The following is an 18564-nucleotide window of genomic DNA, read 5'->3' as shown; positions in this document are numbered from 1 at the left end:
GTTCCTGTGATTCATTCTTGCATTTTAATGGACCATATACTTAGTGTTCAAAAAGGTGTGACCTGACCATTTTCAGTGGAAACAGAAGAGCACCACAACTACAGAAATTGTGAAGAAATAAAAGGGAAACACCAAGACAACACTGGGGGTACAGTCTGCTTAATGCTGTATATTTCTATAATGTACATCACCCTAAACTGAAACACAGGTCAAGCAAACAGGATTACTCCAGTTTTCCCAAGAGAATTACAATATGAAAGAGCTATGGCTTTGTAGTGTATAATTTATGAATATATTTGTATTTATTTTTCAGCACATATAATGTGAGAAAATGTATGTACAAATTTTCTTAAGTAGATGATTGAATTTAATGTAGTTTTTTCTATATGTAATAAAGTAAAACAAGACTAGAAATTATCAAAGCAGATACGTGGCTCAGTGGATAAAGCACTGGGCCTGGAGTCAGGAAGACTTCAATTCAAATCCAACTTCAGACACTTGCTTTTGTGTGACTCTGGACAAGTCACTTAACCTCTGTTTGCCTTAATCTACTGGAGAGGGAAATGACAAACCACTCCAGTTCTTTGCTCAAAAAAAAAAATCCTGGTCCACAGGGCCAGGAAGAGCTGTACACAATGACTGAATAACAATAAGGCAAATAAGAGAAGAATACTTTCAGTACCAAATTTTGCAACTAGCTAACTATGTGATCTTGGGCAAATTACTTCACCTTTTTTTGTCTCATTTTCTTCACTTGCAAAATTGTACTGTCTAATTATGTGACAAGAAGCTAGAAGGAACTTTCCAGGTCTAAATCCTATGATCCTGTCATTTAGTTGCTTCAGTCATGTCTGACTCTTCATGACCCCATTTGAGGTTTTCTTGGCAGAAATACTGGAGTTTGCGATTTCCTTCTTCAGCTCATTGTATGGATGAAGAAACTGAGGCAAAACGGGATTAAATGACTTGCCCAGGGTCACACGACTAGTGTCTGAGGCCAAATTTGAACACAGATCTTTCTGATCCTAGTCCCAGCGTTCTATCCATTGTAGCATCTAGCTACCCCTAAGATTCCATAGGGTTTTTATTTAATCTCACATGACCAAGAGAATTACAATACGAATTACAATTCATATTTGTTATGAAGCTTATAATTATAGTTCTAGGTTTTTTGTTTGTTAATACATAATTTTTCAGTAATTTTTAATTCTATTTCCACAACCATTGCTTATAGTCATATATTCAAATGGAGCTATGATCTTAATGATTTGGATGTCTCCTATGACACAGCTTACAACTTATCCATGCTTCCCTATCCCATGTGGCTCTTGTCCATGTCTCGTCTCCTAAATTTGCAATAGGGGGTTCACCCAATAGCCTCGAGGTCTTCCTTGCAATCTCCTGACATGACAAAGATTCCAGTGAAGCATTTAGATTGTGAACCTGGAATCCCTTACCCTCACCACACGACCACCCACTCTTTTCTCCTTATCATATAGTATCTGATGACAAATTTTACTGCTATTCTTTTTGAAAGTTCTTCAATGGTTATATGCTGAAGTCTATTCATATCGACCATGCATCTGTCTATTTACCTCTATGTGATATTCATTTTCAGTTCTTCAGAAATTGTATATGTCACATCTTGCAGTCATGAAAATATTTGTAGTATTATTTAAAACACAGACATAAGAAGTCATTAGAGAAATTTTATAATTTCCTACAGACAATTAAGTCTGCTCTCTTCCTGTTCAATTTCAGGCTTAACCCAATGATCATTTATTCCAGCTATACATACTGATGAACAAGTTTTATAGTCTATCCATTTAATTGCATGTCAAACTCTGGGCAAAAGACTTTCTTCATCTCCTTAATCCTTCCTGTGTCATGTTAAGTTCTTTTAGCAGTTACATCTTTCTCCCAGGAGGACCTGCAATGTTCCAGGGCCTGATGCAAACAGTAAAATGAAATTTGCAAACAAATGTACTTGGGAAACTTTATCATTTATAAGGATTCCATCTTCAATTTGGACTCTTCATTGAATCTTCTTCATCAATCGTCTTCACATCAAGGTATACGTTTTTCCACTTATTAAAATATAATAGATTTCATTTCTATAATATTAGTTGGTGTTCTCTATGTCTAAAACCTGATTTTCTTTTTTTTTGTTTTTATTCAATTTTTATTTTATTTTCAGCCCTGAATTCTCTCTTTTACCCCTTCCCCCCCATTGTGGAAGCAAAGAAAAACAAAATCCATTACAAACATGTATAGTCCTGCAAAACAAATTCCTGCATTAGCCATTTCCAAAAATAAAATAGCACTATGAGTCCATGACTTCTCCATCTGAAAGTGGGTAGTATGTTTCATCATTAGTCTTCTAGAATTCTGGTTGGCTCTTGTGCTGATCATAGTTCCAGAGACTTTCAAAGTTGTTTGTCTTTACAACATTGCTGTTATTGAACAAATTATTCTCCTTGTTCTCCTCATTTTACTTTGTATCAGCTCATATAAGTCTTCCCAGGTTTCTCTGAAACTATCCTCTTTATCATGTCTTGTGGAATAGAATTCTATTGGATTCATAAACTGTAACTTGTTTAGCCATCCCCAACTGATGGGCACCCCCACTTTTCAATTCTTTGCTGCCCCGAAAAGAGCTGCTATAAATATTTTTGTACATGAGTCCTTTTCTTTATTCTGTCTCTTTGGAGTATAGCATGAGTAGCATTATCAAAGGCTATGCACAGTTTAATAACTTTGGGAGCATAATTTAAATTACTTTCTAAAATGGCTAGACAGTTCATAGCTCCACTAAGACTGTAGTAATATACCTGATCTTTTTATAAATATTTGTCACCAATAACACACTTACAATAATCAAATGTCCTGGGAAATACTGTTTCTTGTTGCTTTTGAGTATATGTAAAATCAAATCCGCTAATTTCTTTCTCAGCCTTTCCAAGAATATTTTTTTTGGTGTGAGTTAACTTACATTTAAGGGCTACTTCCTTCTTTCTTATTGTCTCATTTATGGTGAAAAGGTCAAGATTAATATGATTTCATTCCTTGGTTGCTATTCTCACACACTGGTAATTGGGAAAGGATACCATATTTAGAGTACCAATTATTGATCAATAGTTTCTAGTCGTGTCCAAATCTTTGTGATCACATTTGAGGTTGTCTTGAAAAAGATACTGTAGTGGTTTGCCATTTCCTTCTCCAGATCATTTTACAAATGAGGAAACTGAAGCAAACAGGATCAAGTGATTTGTACAGGGTCACACAGCTACTAAGTATCTAAGGTCACATTTGAACTGAGGAAGATGTCTTCTTGACTCTAGGCTGGATACTCTATTCACTGTGCCACCTAGCTGCCCCAGAGTATCAATCGCTAAGCTAAATTTTGTAGACAACCTAAAAACTGTGATTCTTAGCCCTTCATGCCCACTTTCCTCCCACTATGAAACTATCACTAAAGAAATAGATGGGGTCACACAGGATTGATGGCCATTTTGATTTTTTCTTTGTTTTATAGGGCACTATGCCCACATAATTAATCACCCAGTGGTAAGCCTACTTATGATTAGTCTTTCTGTATTTAGCAAGGCTTGTTGTCAGAAATCAGATACAGCATGTTGTAAGGACCAGATTCAAAGCATTTTCAGGAAGGTAGAAACTCAGAGATTGAGTTCTGCTGGCATAATCTTCCAGAGCCCAAAGTCACCATCATTTAACAAAAAAAAAAGACATCAGAGCAGAACTTTGTGGAAAAATTCAAGTTAGAATAATTAACATTTATATAGCACCTACTATGTGCCAGAAACTGTGCTAAATGCTTTACAAATATTATCTCATTTGATCCTCACAATAGATCTGTAAGGTAGGTATTATTATTATACCCATTTTAGAATTAAAGAAACTGAGGCAATCAAAGGTTAAATGACTCGCTAAAGTCACAAAACTAGTAAGCATCTGACGTCACATTTGAACTCAGGTCTTCCTGATCCCAGGTCCAGCACTCTATTTACTATGCCACTTCTACCATACAATTATTCCCCCAACATACACATAACTAATGACTTTAGAATGAATAATATTAACAAGGGAAAAAAATTCTTAATTTTTATGATTTTCTCAGAAATAAGATGACATTTTTAATGTAATCTTTGTAGCCAGCAGTATAAAAGAAAAAAGTGTGCTAGATTGTTTTAATTGTGTACCTGATTGATACAACATGTTTCCACACAATGTATCATACATCAACACACTACAGTACCCTGATTTCAATCTTCTAGCCCTTGATATTCCTACTTTTTGTCAGACAACCTACTCTGGCTATATTTAGATTTGTTGAAGGGCAGTGATTCTAACAAACACGAATTAAGTCTTCTACAGGGTAATTTCCATTGATTGGTGGACATTCATAATCTTTAATTTTAAATAGCAGGCTGAAAAAATTATGCATATAATTGTTTATTTCCAAAGTTATTATTTATATTATTTTTCAGGCCTTTCTAGTTATGTACTTCTTTAACCACTAGGTGGCAATGATAACTACCTATGGAAAAGCTGTTTACCCAAGAAGCTTTTGCATGGTCCTGTGAAGGGTGGAAGAACTAAGTGCTTGCTTTCTATGGTTTCCAGGAAATTAGTGACCTAAACCTTAGCTCTACCGCTCTTTGTGGTGTGGCAGTGACTTATTGACTAAAGTTGTATAGATTTGTAGGATTACTCAATCAAAATTAGCTTTGAGCCCCCATCTACTGGAAGGACCTTTGCCTCTTGAATTTACTATAGTTCAGTAAGCCCCAGTCATATATCCTTGCCAAAATAACTCTACATAGATGCAGACAAGCATGCTTGGATATGTACGTGGTATTTACTATTAGCATAGAATCAATAACCACAGGAAGAAATGTAGAATAACTAGAACACAATAAAACATCTGGAAAATGGCAATAAATCCTACTACTCTCTTAAACCCTAAAAGCTGCCTCCTCAGCAGACTGACCTGAACTCAATTATTGTTGGACATCTGAGACTTCTCATGAGCAACTAAAAAGTATAACAAACAATCCAGTTATTATGGGATATTTTAAGTCACATTTTAGAGTGGAAGCAACCATCTTGTACCAACACTGAAATTTTGGAAGCATTCCAGGTCTATGATTCGGGCATGGAGTATGGACTTGGAATCCAAGTGGCATCAGGGTCTCTGCATATCCTAAAGCATGAAACTGGTCCTATTAGTCTTATTTCTGGCAAAAACTTCAGACTTCTTGCCACAGAGAGCTACTAAGAAACAGGGTGAGTAGAATCAGCAGTAAGCCTGGCAAGAAGCAATGTTGCCATTGCTTCAAACTCACACGTTCACCATTGGTATTCTCTATTTCAGCTGTTTTCTCACTTTGTATTGACTGTCCTTAGCCAAAGCCATACCATTCTGTGCAGCAAAGTGGAAGAGAAGCAGAGAGAAGTACTATAACTCTATGAAAACTATATTATCTTAGTCACAAAACCACAAAATAAGCAATATGTTGGTTAAATCTTAGTGACCATTAATGAAGCACAAGACTAGTTTCCACATGTAATAAGTTGAAGTCAAATGTTTTGGGCTGGAGGTCAGTATAGAGCTATCCTCTAACCCTTCTGTTTTCACTGAGAAAGAAGGGAATTACAGGTCTTGCTTTTATTGATCTGGTCTAAAAAAGGATTTTCTTTGTAAAACTTTCTACTCAATCATCAAGTAGTGTGACTTAGTAACAATTAAATAAATGAGAGTCTATAAGATGATATAGTATAGGGCAAAGAGAACCATGAAAACAATACTAATTATGATTACAACTATGTAAATGGAAAGAACAACAAAAAAAAAAGAAATGGAATGTTGTGTAACAATAATAGCCATGCTTGGCCCCAGAGAAGAGTTGGGAAAATGCACCTCCTTCCTTTCTTTGCAGGAGTTACTGTGTAGGGTTGTAGAATATTATATACATCAGCAGACTCAATGATAGTGATAAAGTGGTTAGTTTTGATGAACCAATTTTTTTTTCTTTTTTTATTCTTTGTTACAATGGATGGTTCATTGTAGAAGTGAGGGATATATCTGGAAATGTAGGCAATATAAAAAAAGGTAAAAATTCTTAAAAATAAGTTTTTCAGTCTTCTCTGGAGAGTTTTAAGAAATTTCAATGATATGCCTGTAATATCTAAACTGTTCATATTTGAAGACAAGATATTACCAAACGATCTCTTGATAGGAACTGGCCTCATTAATAGATAGAATATTCTGCCACTTGCTATTGTTCTTCTTTTTTCAGTTGTGTCTGACTCTGTGACTTCATTTTAGAGGTTTTCTTGACTGAGATACTGGTGTGGTTTGCCATTAGCTTCTCAGCTCACTTTACAGATAATGAACTGAAGCAAACAGGGTTAAGTGACCTACCCAGGGTCACACAGCTAGTAAGTGTCTAAGGCCAGATTTGAACTTATAAATAAGAGTCTTCCTGACTCCAGGGCTGACACTCTATCCACTGAACCACCTACCTGATTCTGCCACTTACATGATATGATCTGAGGCTCAGGGAATAGCTTCTCTTACTCAAAAATATTTCTTTCATTTTGTGTCATTTTTATGTTAGGGATATTTAAAGGATTTTTCCTTAACATGATAAAAAGCATTTATTCAAAACTGAATTGTCATTATAAAAAATAGAGAAATATCAGGATCTTTCAAAGGGGGTAAGGTTAGGGGTTGGAGTCATTTGCCACTACTATTGAAGTTTTGTACTATGAAAGTGAGAAAAAGACAATACAGGAACTAGCATAGCCAATTATGATATCAAATATGTTTATTTGCAGATAATATGATGGCTTATTTAGAAAACTCAAGAGTATCAATAAAAAAATGAATTAAGGTAATAAGTCATTTCAGCAAAACAATGATAGGTATGTGGAGAGAGTACTGAGCTTGGAAATAAAAAAAGATTTGGATTAAAATTCTGCCTCTGACACTTGTTAGTTTTATAACTATGCACAAGTCACTTTTTCTATCTAAATTTTACTTGCATCATCTATAAAATGGGGATAATATAATTTGTAGTATCTACCTTACAGGGTTATAAGCTAGGGTTATATCTCAAATGAGATAATGAATATAAAGCCTTCTACAAATTTTGAAACACTATGTAAATATTAGTTTTATCACTGTTATGAGATAGGGTAGTGCAGTAGATGGAAGGCTAGCCTTAGAATCAAGCCTATGTTCAGTCCTACTTCTGACACAGAATTGGGGATAGCTAGATGGTTCAGTGGATAGAACACTGGACCTGGGGTCTGGAAGATCTGAGTTCAAATCCAGTATCACATACTACCTATGTGACCTTGGGTAAGTCACTTAACCTCTGTTTGTCTTAATTCAGTGGAGAAGGAAATGACAAACCACTCCAGTATTTTTGCCAAGAAAGCTCTATGGACAGTATGGTCCAAAGGTCACAAGAAGTTGGACGTGACTGAACAACAAGTAGATAGATGACTGGCCTTAGAGTCAAGCCTATGTTCAAGTCCTACTTGTGACAAAGAAAAGGGGCATGACCCTAGAAAAGTCATTCAATAATTGGAGAGATATTCATCGTGTATTATTAGGCCAAGCTAACACAGTAAAGGAGACATATTATTCAAATTAATCTGTAGTCTTAATACAATACCACTTAAAGTAAGATGAAAAATAGACAACAAGATAAAATATATTTGTAATTTGTAAGAACATGAATAGCAAGAGAAATGATGAGGGGGAAGAAAGGAAGGGAGACATGCCCTACCAGATCTCCCTTTAATCTAAAGCAGTAATTAATCAAAACTTTTTAGTATTAGATTTTTTAAATTTAGGAAAATCAGTAAGTTAGAACTAGAATCAAAGGCATTAAAAACTAGAACCAAACACACAGAAGAGATCAGGATTCAATAATCCAAGATTACCTAAGCAAGAATACCTAACAAAGTTCATTATTCCTTAAAAACTGTTAGGATATTTGGATATAAGAATGGAGAAAAATGGCATTTGAGCCACATGTCGTACCATATACCACAATAAATTCCAAATAGATCAATGATCTAAGCAAAATACCGTGTTTCCCCGATAATAAGACCTATCCCAAAAATAAGCCCTGCCCTTACTGTGTAAGATTCCTCTAAAATAAGCCCTCCCCCCAAAATAAGCCCTATTGAAATTGCTACTGTAGTGAAGGTGATCCCCTGCGCTACATGCTACATTACAGTACCCTCTGTATGCACCTTCCCCCCCCCCCCCCGTGAAACGCACGCCGCGCTCCGAGCTGCATCCAATCAGAGCTGCAGAAGTGAGTGCTGTCATCCTGTTCTTCCCCAGTGATTTGCTTATTGAATAAAGGTACATTTTTTTGTTCACATTTACCTGTTTATTAAAATTGCTGTCAATGTTCATTAAAATAAGCCCTCCCCTGAAAATATGCCCTCTGGTGTTTTTCTGTCCAAAAAATTTAATAAGACAGTGTCTTATTATCGGGGAAACACGGTATGCCTCTTTGTTAACATCTTCCCTCTGGAGTCAAGCAAAACATATCTAATGTTTTTTCATCATGCCAGCCCTTCAAATACTTGGAAGACAGCTTTGAGAACTCCCCCTTCCCCCAAATCATTTCCCCTTCTGGCTAAACATCTCCAGTTCCTTCAACTAACCTATATGGCATAAAGAAATTATAGGTGACAAAACTGATGGATATATGTGTGTGTATGTTTATGTACACTTACATAAACAAACATGCATATATTTATGTTTACATACATATTTTTAAAAGAATCTTTTGGACAACAAAAGACAATTTCCATTTCTTCATTGACAAGGTAGGGGATCATGGGTATGGAATACTGCCTATGCTGTACAGTCAGACATAGTCAATGTGTTTGCTAGTTCTGCTGAATTGCTTTTTCTCCCCACTTTTCCTTGTAAATTATATAACAAAGGATGGCTCACTGGATAAGGGGAGAGAGGATAAATCTAGAAACAAATGGGACATAAATACAAAAGACAGCAGTAAAAATAAGATAAGATTTTAAAAATAATTTAGACAGAATAAATTTGAAGGAAACAGATGGCAGAAAAAAATCATGGCTATAATGCACTTCTGAAAAAGTTTATCATCCAAAATTTATAAGATATGGATGAGAATTAATGAGTAAAATCCATTCTCCAATATATACACTGTCAAAATATGAACTAAAATTGTTTCACAGAAATTGAAATTATCAAAAACTATCTGAAAATTTTTCTAATAACAACTCTGGGTTAATATCTTTTATCCACAAAATTGTTAAATATTAAATATACAAAAAGTCAATTCTGGCTGTGGAAAAACACTACATGACTACTGAAGTAGTGGTCAAACTGTGAATTGTTAGAACCTTTTTGAAAAGCAGTAAGACAATATACAATAAAATACAGTACAGAGTCCTGGATTTTCTGCCAGGAAAACCAGAGTTCAAATCCGGTCTCAGATGCTCATTAGTTGGGTGATCCTGAGCAAGTTACTTAACATTGTTTGCCTCAGTTTCCTCAACTGTAAAATGAGGATCAAAATAACACCTACCTCACAGTCTTGTTGGAGGGATCAAATGAGAAAATATTTGTAAAGCAGTTTACAAATTTTAAAGCATTATTTTAATGCTAGTTGTTATTAAAATATTTGTAAAGCAGTTTAAACATCTTAAAGCATTATTTTAATGCTAGTTGTTATTATTAGTAGTACAGTAGTTGTACTATTATTATTATTACTACTACTATCTCAGTACAAATATTATACCCTAGGACTTTTTCTTTTGGATTGAGGAGGCCAAGGGTATGGTAGGATGAGATTGGTCATTTCACTGGTATAAGAAATTACCAATGAAGAAATTCCCTTTGCCAATGCAGATCAGTACCTCCTGTGAGAATTATAGTATTACAGAGTTGCCTGGGGAGCCTAAAGTTCTTATTGGCAGAAAAAAAAAGTGCATGTATTTTAAAAACTATGTATAGCAGCATTATTTTCAGTAGGAAAAACAAAACTAGAAACAACCCAAAAGATGGTTGAATGGCTTTAAAAAATTGTTGGATAAATAAAATATGCTATTATTGTCATTAAATGATAAATATCAATAATAATAGCTAGTACTTTAAGATTTGCAAAACACTTTATGTATACAAGCATTAATTAAGGAGCTTCTATGTGCCAGGCACCCTGCTAAGTCCCTTTTCAAATATCTCATTTTATCTTCACAATAACCCTGAGAGGTAGGTGGTATTATTAGTTCTATTTTAAACATAAGGAAACTTAGGCAGATGGAGGTTAAACGGCTTTCCTTGGGTCACACAATAAGTGTCTGCGACCAGTTTTGGCTTAGGAAAACTAAAATCTTCCTGACCCCAAGTCCAGGACTCTATCCACCATGACACTTACCAAGCTCTAATATGTTAATATATGTTAATTCATTTGATCCTCACAACCCTGGTAGGGGGTATTATCCCCATTTTCCAGATGAAACCAAGTCATAGATAAATTAAGTGACTTGCATATGGTCATACAGCTAATAAGTATCCGAGGCAGGGTTTGTACTCAGGTCTTTCTAAGTCCTGCACTCTACCTACTGTACCATCTAGCTACCTCAATACAAAGAAATTGATGAATATATGTATGTATATATATATATATATACATGAAAAAATAGATATGTATACACACACACACACATTGACTGCAACTAGGTAAACAAGAATAACCACAGTAACAAAATCAAGGAAAATTTACTAAGAATAAAAACTTTCCCTATGAATAATGTAAACAAATTGGATGATTTTGTTGCAGTCTTGTTAAAGATAGATATTTAAATTTTTTCCTTTATAAAAAAACGAAATAACTTAAAATTCTATGTATGATTATATAAATTAAAATGCATTTTTTCATAGGCGAGCATGTGACGTGCACTATGCTAAGTACTAGACACAGAAGACAGTTCTGTTCACTCTAACTTGAGCAGACAACAACTATAAAAGAATTTCACCAGGAGAATAGATGGCAAGGCCAAGAGTCCTTAGAGTACACAAACATATCGAATAGGGATCTGTAGGGCATAGAGGCAGAGTGGATGGTAAGGCCTAGAGGAGTTCAGAAAGCAGTATTTGGATAGATGGTCAGGCCTCCCGATCTCAAAAACGGAAAGGCTGAGGATGATTAAAAGGTTTTTGTTTTTTGTTATATTCAGAGCAAGAACAAGAAAAAGCAGCTACATGAATTACAAACACCAGCAAGAAAGTTGAAAAGCCTCACTTAACTCCTCCTGATGCTTTAAAATGGCTATAACTTCCCTCCTAATTCTTCTCTCTTTTATCTCTGGTAAATCCTCCATAATCTCTCACCTATTCTTCCAGATTTATTTCATGAACATTCCCCTTTATTATGTTCCAAACTGGACTGCTTGCTATTCCAAGAACTTGACATTCCATCTCCTATGTTAAGTCCTTATCACAGACTTTATTCAGCACCATGATTCAGCTGCCTTCTAACCCTCACGTGTTCTTTTCACCTTGGACCTCTGTAGCCACCTTTTCCTGACAGAACTTCTATTTTAAGGAAGGGCCTAGCCCAGCCATCCTTTTACTTCTCTCTCCGCTCTGCTTCTGGATTTTGCCACCATGCCCTCCCTTTTATATGTAGGTGTAGAATGTAAGCTCCATGAGGGCAGGGACTGCTTCTCTTTTTGCTTGCATTGGTATTCCCAGCACAGTAGGGGCTTAGTAAATGCTCAGAAGCCACCTTTCACACTAAACCTTTCTTTCTTTCTTTTTTTTAAAGCAATCGGGGTTAAGTAACTTGCTCAAGGTTACACGGCCAGGTGTTTCTGGGTGGGTGCTAAGTGTCTGAGCCCAGATTCGATCCCCAGGTCATCCCGGAGTGTCGGTGCTCTTACTCGATGTGCTACCTGGCCGCCCCCCACACTAAACCTTTCTTTCCTCATCCTCAAGCTTCCAGCTATCAGGGACATGTTCATTTTTTCGGTCCTTGGTATCCCTAGCACCTAGCATGGTACTTGAATAAAGCAGAGGCTTGATACTTAGATTGAATTGAACAGAATTTGTTGTATAAATGAAGCTTCCCTTTTTAAAACTACTTCCGTTTTTTTGGATTGATCTGTCTCTGTCTTTGTATTAGAAGCATTTTATAGATTCACTCAAGACGGGCTGGGAGGAGGAAAAACCAAACGACCAACCTTCTCCTCACAAACTTCTTTTCTCCAATCCCGCCTGTGACTCATGGGATGAAGGAGGGTCCACGATAAGTTGGCCTTCCTTAATAAGAAAACCAGGCAACTGCCGGACTGGAGGCCCGGAGAGCCTAAAGTGAAGATCCACGGTCAAACATTAGGCGGCGGCCTTTCAGGACAGTCTCTTTTCCCTCGAAAGTGACGGTCCCTCGGTCAAGCAGGGCTCGCTGCGCGCCAGGGAGGGGAAGGATAGCGAGAGGCTGCTGGCAGAGCCTCGGGCACTACACCGGAGTCAGCGGAGCAGGCAAGGGGCCAGGAGAACCGAAGCAAGCCAGAGAAGGCACAGGGAAAGTTATAGGACAGGGTCCCCCCCTCCTCCTGGGGTACTCTGAGTTACTGGGCCGGGGTCCCACCGCGGGACTGGGCGGGGGTAGAGTGGGTGGGAGGGGGGGGGAAACTCATTTCACCAGACGGTTGGTACAGGTTAGGGAGCCATTTCGCTTCTCGTTTCCCCGGTTACGGGTCCGGAAATGACGCAAACCATCGCTTCCGGCCCCGTCTCCTTGACCGCCGTTCGGAGGTGGAGGAGCACGTGGGACTGAGGGCCGTGGAGTCGGCTGTCGTCACTGTTACCTGGAGCTGCCTCCAGGGAAAGGAAAACCAAGGCAGGAAGTGGCCGCGAGATGGAGCTCTTTTCTCGCTGGCGGTCTCTATTGGCGACCTTGGAACAAAGGACTACGGAAAGAAAAGGAATTCAGATCCACTCTCCTCCTTCCCGCGGTGAAGTGACTTTTCCAAGGTCAGGCTGATAGTAAGTTAGTTAAGAGGCTGAGACGGGACTTCAACCCAGCTCTCCGAACTCCGAAGCAGTACTTTTATGAAGCCCCATTTCTTAAAGGATAGGACAACCTCACCCGAGCCTGTTAATTTTAAATGATTATGTATGGTATTTAAGTGATTGTGTATAGAACAGATAGGGCAACAATTGTAAAGATTACATATGTGTTAATTTTAAATGGATATATATTACATATATATGCAAGATATAGATGTATCTTATTTGCTCATAAATGTGTGTGTGTATATATAAGTACACAAAATTATATGCATATATACTTTATGTGTGCACATAATTTATATTATAGCATATATGTACATATGTGGTATATGTTTATACTATATAGGAACATATATACACATGTATGCATGCAACACTAGAGATGTACACATAGTATGTCTATATATATTATAAGTGTATATATAGTATATGGTTACACTATATATGTACATATATAGGTATAAGCACACCAAGACGTATATGTACTATATATATATATCTTGCACATATGTAATAGTGTCTATTCATTTAAAACTAACAATTCCCCCCCCCCATATACATATGTAGTTATGAGCAAACCAAGAACAGGCTTTTACATTCTTGAAATGGAAGCTCATTCATTCATTGTTCAATAACAGTTAGCATTTACATAGTTCTTTAAAGTGTGCTTGCGCCATTACAATTATTATCTTATTATCCCACACAACAACCCTGGGAGTTGGTGCTGTTATTATAATCCCCATTTTACAGAGGAAGAACTGAGGCAGACAGGTTAAATGACTGGCCCACTTCATACAACTAGTAAGTGTCTGAGATAGTATTTGAACTCAGGTTTTTTCAATCTACTGGGCCTACAGAGATAGGGATTGCCCATAGAGATAGGGAATTGTGCTACAGAGTCTCAGCCCTATTGAAATTTACAGTCTAGAGGGGAAATAAGATCACTGTCAACATATATTATATCTAGATGCATATGTCTACTATATAGTATAAGAATATTAAATGGTTGGGGCGGCCAGGTAGCACAGCGAGTAAGAGCACCAGCTCCAGTGTTGGGATGACCTGGGGATCGAATCTGGTCTCAGACACTTAGCACCCACCCAGAAACACCTGGCCGTGTAACCTTGAGCAAGTTACTTAACCCTGATTGCTTTTAAAAAAAAGTATATTAAATGGCAAATAATAGGTGCAAAACAAATTAATCTTTGAGGCCAGATCATGGAAGATTCTTATAGGAGGAGGCATTTGTGTGGGACTTTAAAAGATAGGAATTCACTATGGGAAGTAGAGGAGAGAAGCCATTCCAGGTGGGAAAAGTAGTATTGTGACAATTTGCAGAAGCCCTCAGATGAGAAACAGCTGTCATATTCTAGTAGTCTCTCACTAGTGCTCAGGGGTGTAAGAAAATTTGAGTGGTCAGGTAGTAGCAATCACTTGATAATTAACTCCTTTATTAATCTAGCTCTGTAAAGATGACATATTGATATTCAATAAACAATATAGTTATAACCTTGCTAATTTAAAAAAAAGTCGAAACATCCTATAAAAGTTGATCAGTGCATGGTTCATAAAAACAACCTTTTGAATGAAATTTAGTAAAATAGGAAAAGGAAACAAATTTAAGATATGCAAGTTTTAGATCATAGCTATAGCCCTATGCATTTTTTATTAATTTTTATTGCTTTTTGTTTGATGTATTAGACTGTATCTTAGCCTCTAAAATGTTATATGACATTTTGTTAATTTATGCTTATAAAGTTCTTCAAAGTTCTTATTTTAGTGATGGGTCTTTTATTTGGAGGCAAAGTTAAAGCAACTCAATTGTCACAGAAAAAGAAACCAGTAGTACAGAATTTCTTTACTTATGAGTTCTAGGTAAGCCCAGGCCATGACTTAACTTGATAGTATATGTAAACAGCTTTAAATTCCTCAGAAGAAAATTATTTTTTAAATATAGCAATTCTTCCAAGGTAATCAATAAGGATTACTGATCCTCAGCTTGTATCACTTGGAGGATATGTCCAATGAAACAAAACTTGCTGGAATTTCTGGATTGCCTTATTTATGATAATTTTATGCACAGACTATGGAATCAGTAGTTTTGTTCTGTTTAGAGAGCAAAGAGTTTATTCCTATAAACAATGTAGAGGCAAGAGTGAAAGGTAAGATAAGATGAAGAAAAACTTTATTTTTTTAAGGACAAAATTATTACAAAAAAGCATAGTGTTTAGTGGAGAGCCATTTCATTGTTTGGGCTCTGATGGTTCAGAGTGTGTAATAGCAACTGTTTCTGTTTTGGCCAGAAACCCTGAGGGTCATCCCCTTGAATATTGTTTGTTTGTTTTGAACTAGGTAAAAGAGGCCATTCTTTGCCTCATTTCTTACCTAGTCTTAATCACTGAGTGGGTGGTTGCCTCAGACAAACTGAGACCTGGGAAAGACCTTAGCCTAAAAAGGCCAAGGTCTCCCACTGCATCCACGGTGATCTCCAGTTATTCTGATCTATATCTTGCTACTTGACAGATGGCTCTGGAGGAGAAAGTGAGGCTGGCGACTTTGCACATCCCTGCCTCACTTAAATCCAATTCACTTGCAAGTCATGAAATCACCTTCCCAATGTCTTGGTCCTCTTCAAGAAGGAAGGTCAAACAATAACAATGGTAGTCACTCATGTACTTTCCCTATTCCCTTCTAACAAAGCCTATGTTTGAGGAATATATATCTTATTGATGTGGATATTTCATCTACCACTAAAGAAAAATTGAAACCATCCCCACCTCCTCATTATGTGGGATTCATATCTCTATCTTCTTGTTAATTTTTAAAAATAAATTTTATTTTTTTCTGTACTTGAGAAACACCAATAACATGAATATTCCATGTGCAAAAAAGATCAGAAAGAGTATTGTATAGAAAAACCATACATGTCTATTACAAGCAGTTCTTTTTTTAAAAAGCACATAACAAATTCAATGTGTTCATTTTAAAGATAGCCTGCTTGTCTATATCTCCCTCAGAACCTCCTTCTGTTTTCTTCTATGCATTTTTAAAAATGTTTCTTTAAAAATGACTGTCTTTCTACTGTTCTTTTTGTACATTGTTACTGATCTCTTGTTCTTTGACCTACCAATTCTTTAGGATTAAATTATTTAGCCTCTGTTAAACTTTGAATACTTTGTTCAGAGACCTGTAATTTTATTGCATTGTCATTATCGAAGGATGTGCTTACTATTTCTGCTCTTCTGAATTTGTTTATGAGGTTTTTCTGTCCTGCTTCTGTAACTTATTGGTAATTACAAAGCATTTTCCTCACAAGAGACAGGTTGTGTGTTATCCCTGTTTCACAAATGAGGAAGGTGAGGCACACGATCATGCAGCCAGTAGATGACTGAGTCTGCATCGGTGCTCTTTTCAATACACCTTAATGCTTCTCTAAGTTACCCTGGTTAACACCCAATCTTAGGAGCATGGTAGAAGATGGGGCATGCATCCACAAATTGGTCAAAAAAGCAAGGCAGGGAATTTGTAAGAAGCAGAAATAAGAAAGGAGTATATTGGAAACTACTACCACCTAGCCCCCAAATGCCAGCAAAATCTTCTGAGTCTATTGGACCCCTTATCAGAATAATAAATGTTGCTTACATTCATAATTGAAAGAAATGATAAAATTTCACTTAGAAGTAGGGGAAAAACTTCTGGGTCATGTGAACAGCAAAGTGGAGGACCTGCACAACCTCTCAAACCTCTCTAAAACAGAAATTATGTACCAAAGATAAAGCAACTTCAGCTATGTCCATAGTCTAGAATCTAAAAAATGTTTTGAAAAAAACTCTTAAAACCATTGACCCTGATCTCACTCAGTACCCCTCTTCCACCTCCCATGCTACTGGCAGCAAGTTTGCTGTAGCAGACCCAAGGATATGACACAGGGGAGGGTATAGATCAGTGATGGGCTACATAATCAGGGGTATCATGGGAGAGGGTCCCGTCCATGGGGCAGTGTGCTCTCTGACACCTGAAATAACTAGCATTTTTCTGGGAGTGAGGCACAATGGAAAAGGGGAATCCACAAAGCAAGTTCTACAAGTCAGTGGCAGAAACCTCCCATAGGGAGGAGAGCCTAGAATGGATTCTTTAGATTAGAAGCTTTGATTGTATGAAGAATACAGAGAAAAGAGAGAAACTAGACAATTATAGAGGTCATGAATCACAGAATGAAGATCTAGAGTAGACAGAAAGAGAGGGTAAATGGGGAAATCCTTTTTGGAAAGGGATGCAAAAAAAAATTAGAAACTAATGAATAGGTCTAATTGAAGGGGATGAAAGGAGAGAAAAATCTACTTGACTAACTGAAAGAAAAAAGAGGGGATGGCTAGGTGGCGCAGTGAATAGAGCACCAGCCCTGGAGTCAGGAGGACCTGAGTTCAAATCCTGCCTCAGACACTTAACACAAAAATTAGCCATGTGACCCCAACTGCCCTCCAAAGAGCGCAAAACAAAAAAACAACCAGAAGCATTATATAACCAGATAAAAGTTCATGAAAATAAAGATGCCATCCCCCATCCAGCTTCACAGACTCCTTGAAATCTATCCAGATTAAGAACTTAAACTCTAGACAATAGTGTTCTTTACCTACTCAAATTCTCCAAGAATAGTTTGTCTAGATCTCTCCTTTATTTTGTCATTCTGTATTGTGTTTGTACTCTCTCTATATAATGTGTATGATAGCAGTGTGTCTTTGTGATCCTTTGTGACTAGTTGGGACCATGGACAGAGGTGGCCATCAACCCAACACTCCACCTCACACGACTACATAACCCTCTGGTCCATCTTGTCCAGGAATAAGGGGGATCATATCACCAACTTGTCTATGCCCTTTTGTTTCCCCAAATTTTCTGTTTTTTCAATTAATTCCACTCATGATTGTAGTCATGGTTAAACAGCAGTTTAATCATAAACATGTAATAAAATTCAAAGCAAAAGGCATATATGTACATAAATATTTATATATAATATATGTGTATATATAACATATATACATATATACTTTGTGTGTGTGTGTGTTAGAGTGCAAAATTCCACTCTCATCCTTGGTCCTACAAGGCAGGAAAAATGCCATTCAAGTTGGCATCTAGTTCCTTCTGACTGCAGCTTTCCCAGCTAAGGTATGGATCTCAGAAACATGAAATCAACATCTGATCATCAGTGACCAGACATAAGAGGCATAGGGAGACACTGTCTAAACCCATGGAAGATAAAGGGACTTGAAATCCAGAGATTCCCTCTCACTCTCAGAGTCTGCCTGCTACCCCCTACCCTGCTAGCAACCAATAGTCTTCTTTTCATACTCGCTGTCATTGGTTCCACTTGCCTTTGCAATTTGAGCAATTATCTGGCCTTCAATAGAAGGAGTTGATGCTTAAAAGCCCCAAAGACCAGCACAGCACGAAAT

At 37.0% G+C, this 18564-nt stretch overlaps 1 protein-coding gene across 5 annotated transcripts in view; it reads right to left on the bottom strand.

Annotated features, from left to right (window-relative positions):
* CUNH11orf65 (chromosome unknown C11orf65 homolog) overlaps window positions 1-12776 on the bottom strand; it is a 64060-nt gene extending 51284 nt beyond the window's left edge. The window contains exon 1 of one of the 5 annotated variants that reach the window (XM_069080506.1): window positions 12280-12776. Coding sequence is in view for 1 of the 5 variants with exons in the window: in XM_069080507.1 (XP_068936608.1) it covers window positions 12280-12324 (45 nt within the window). In the remaining 4 variants the exon portion in view is untranslated. The remainder of the gene's footprint in view (window positions 1-12279) is intronic. The other 4 variants (XM_069080507.1, XM_069080505.1, XM_069080503.1 and 1 more) reach the window with 4 other exon arrangements.
* Window positions 12777-18564: the final 5788 nt, after the last annotated feature.

Source organism: Petaurus breviceps, unplaced genomic scaffold (genome assembly GCF_028583685.1).
Source record: "Petaurus breviceps papuanus isolate PSGF00001 unplaced genomic scaffold, PetGlider_PUasm1.0 91133, whole genome shotgun sequence".
In the NCBI taxonomy this organism is placed as follows: domain Eukaryota; kingdom Metazoa; phylum Chordata; class Mammalia; order Diprotodontia; family Petauridae; genus Petaurus; species Petaurus breviceps.
This window is presented reverse-complemented; position numbering and strand designations above follow the sequence as displayed.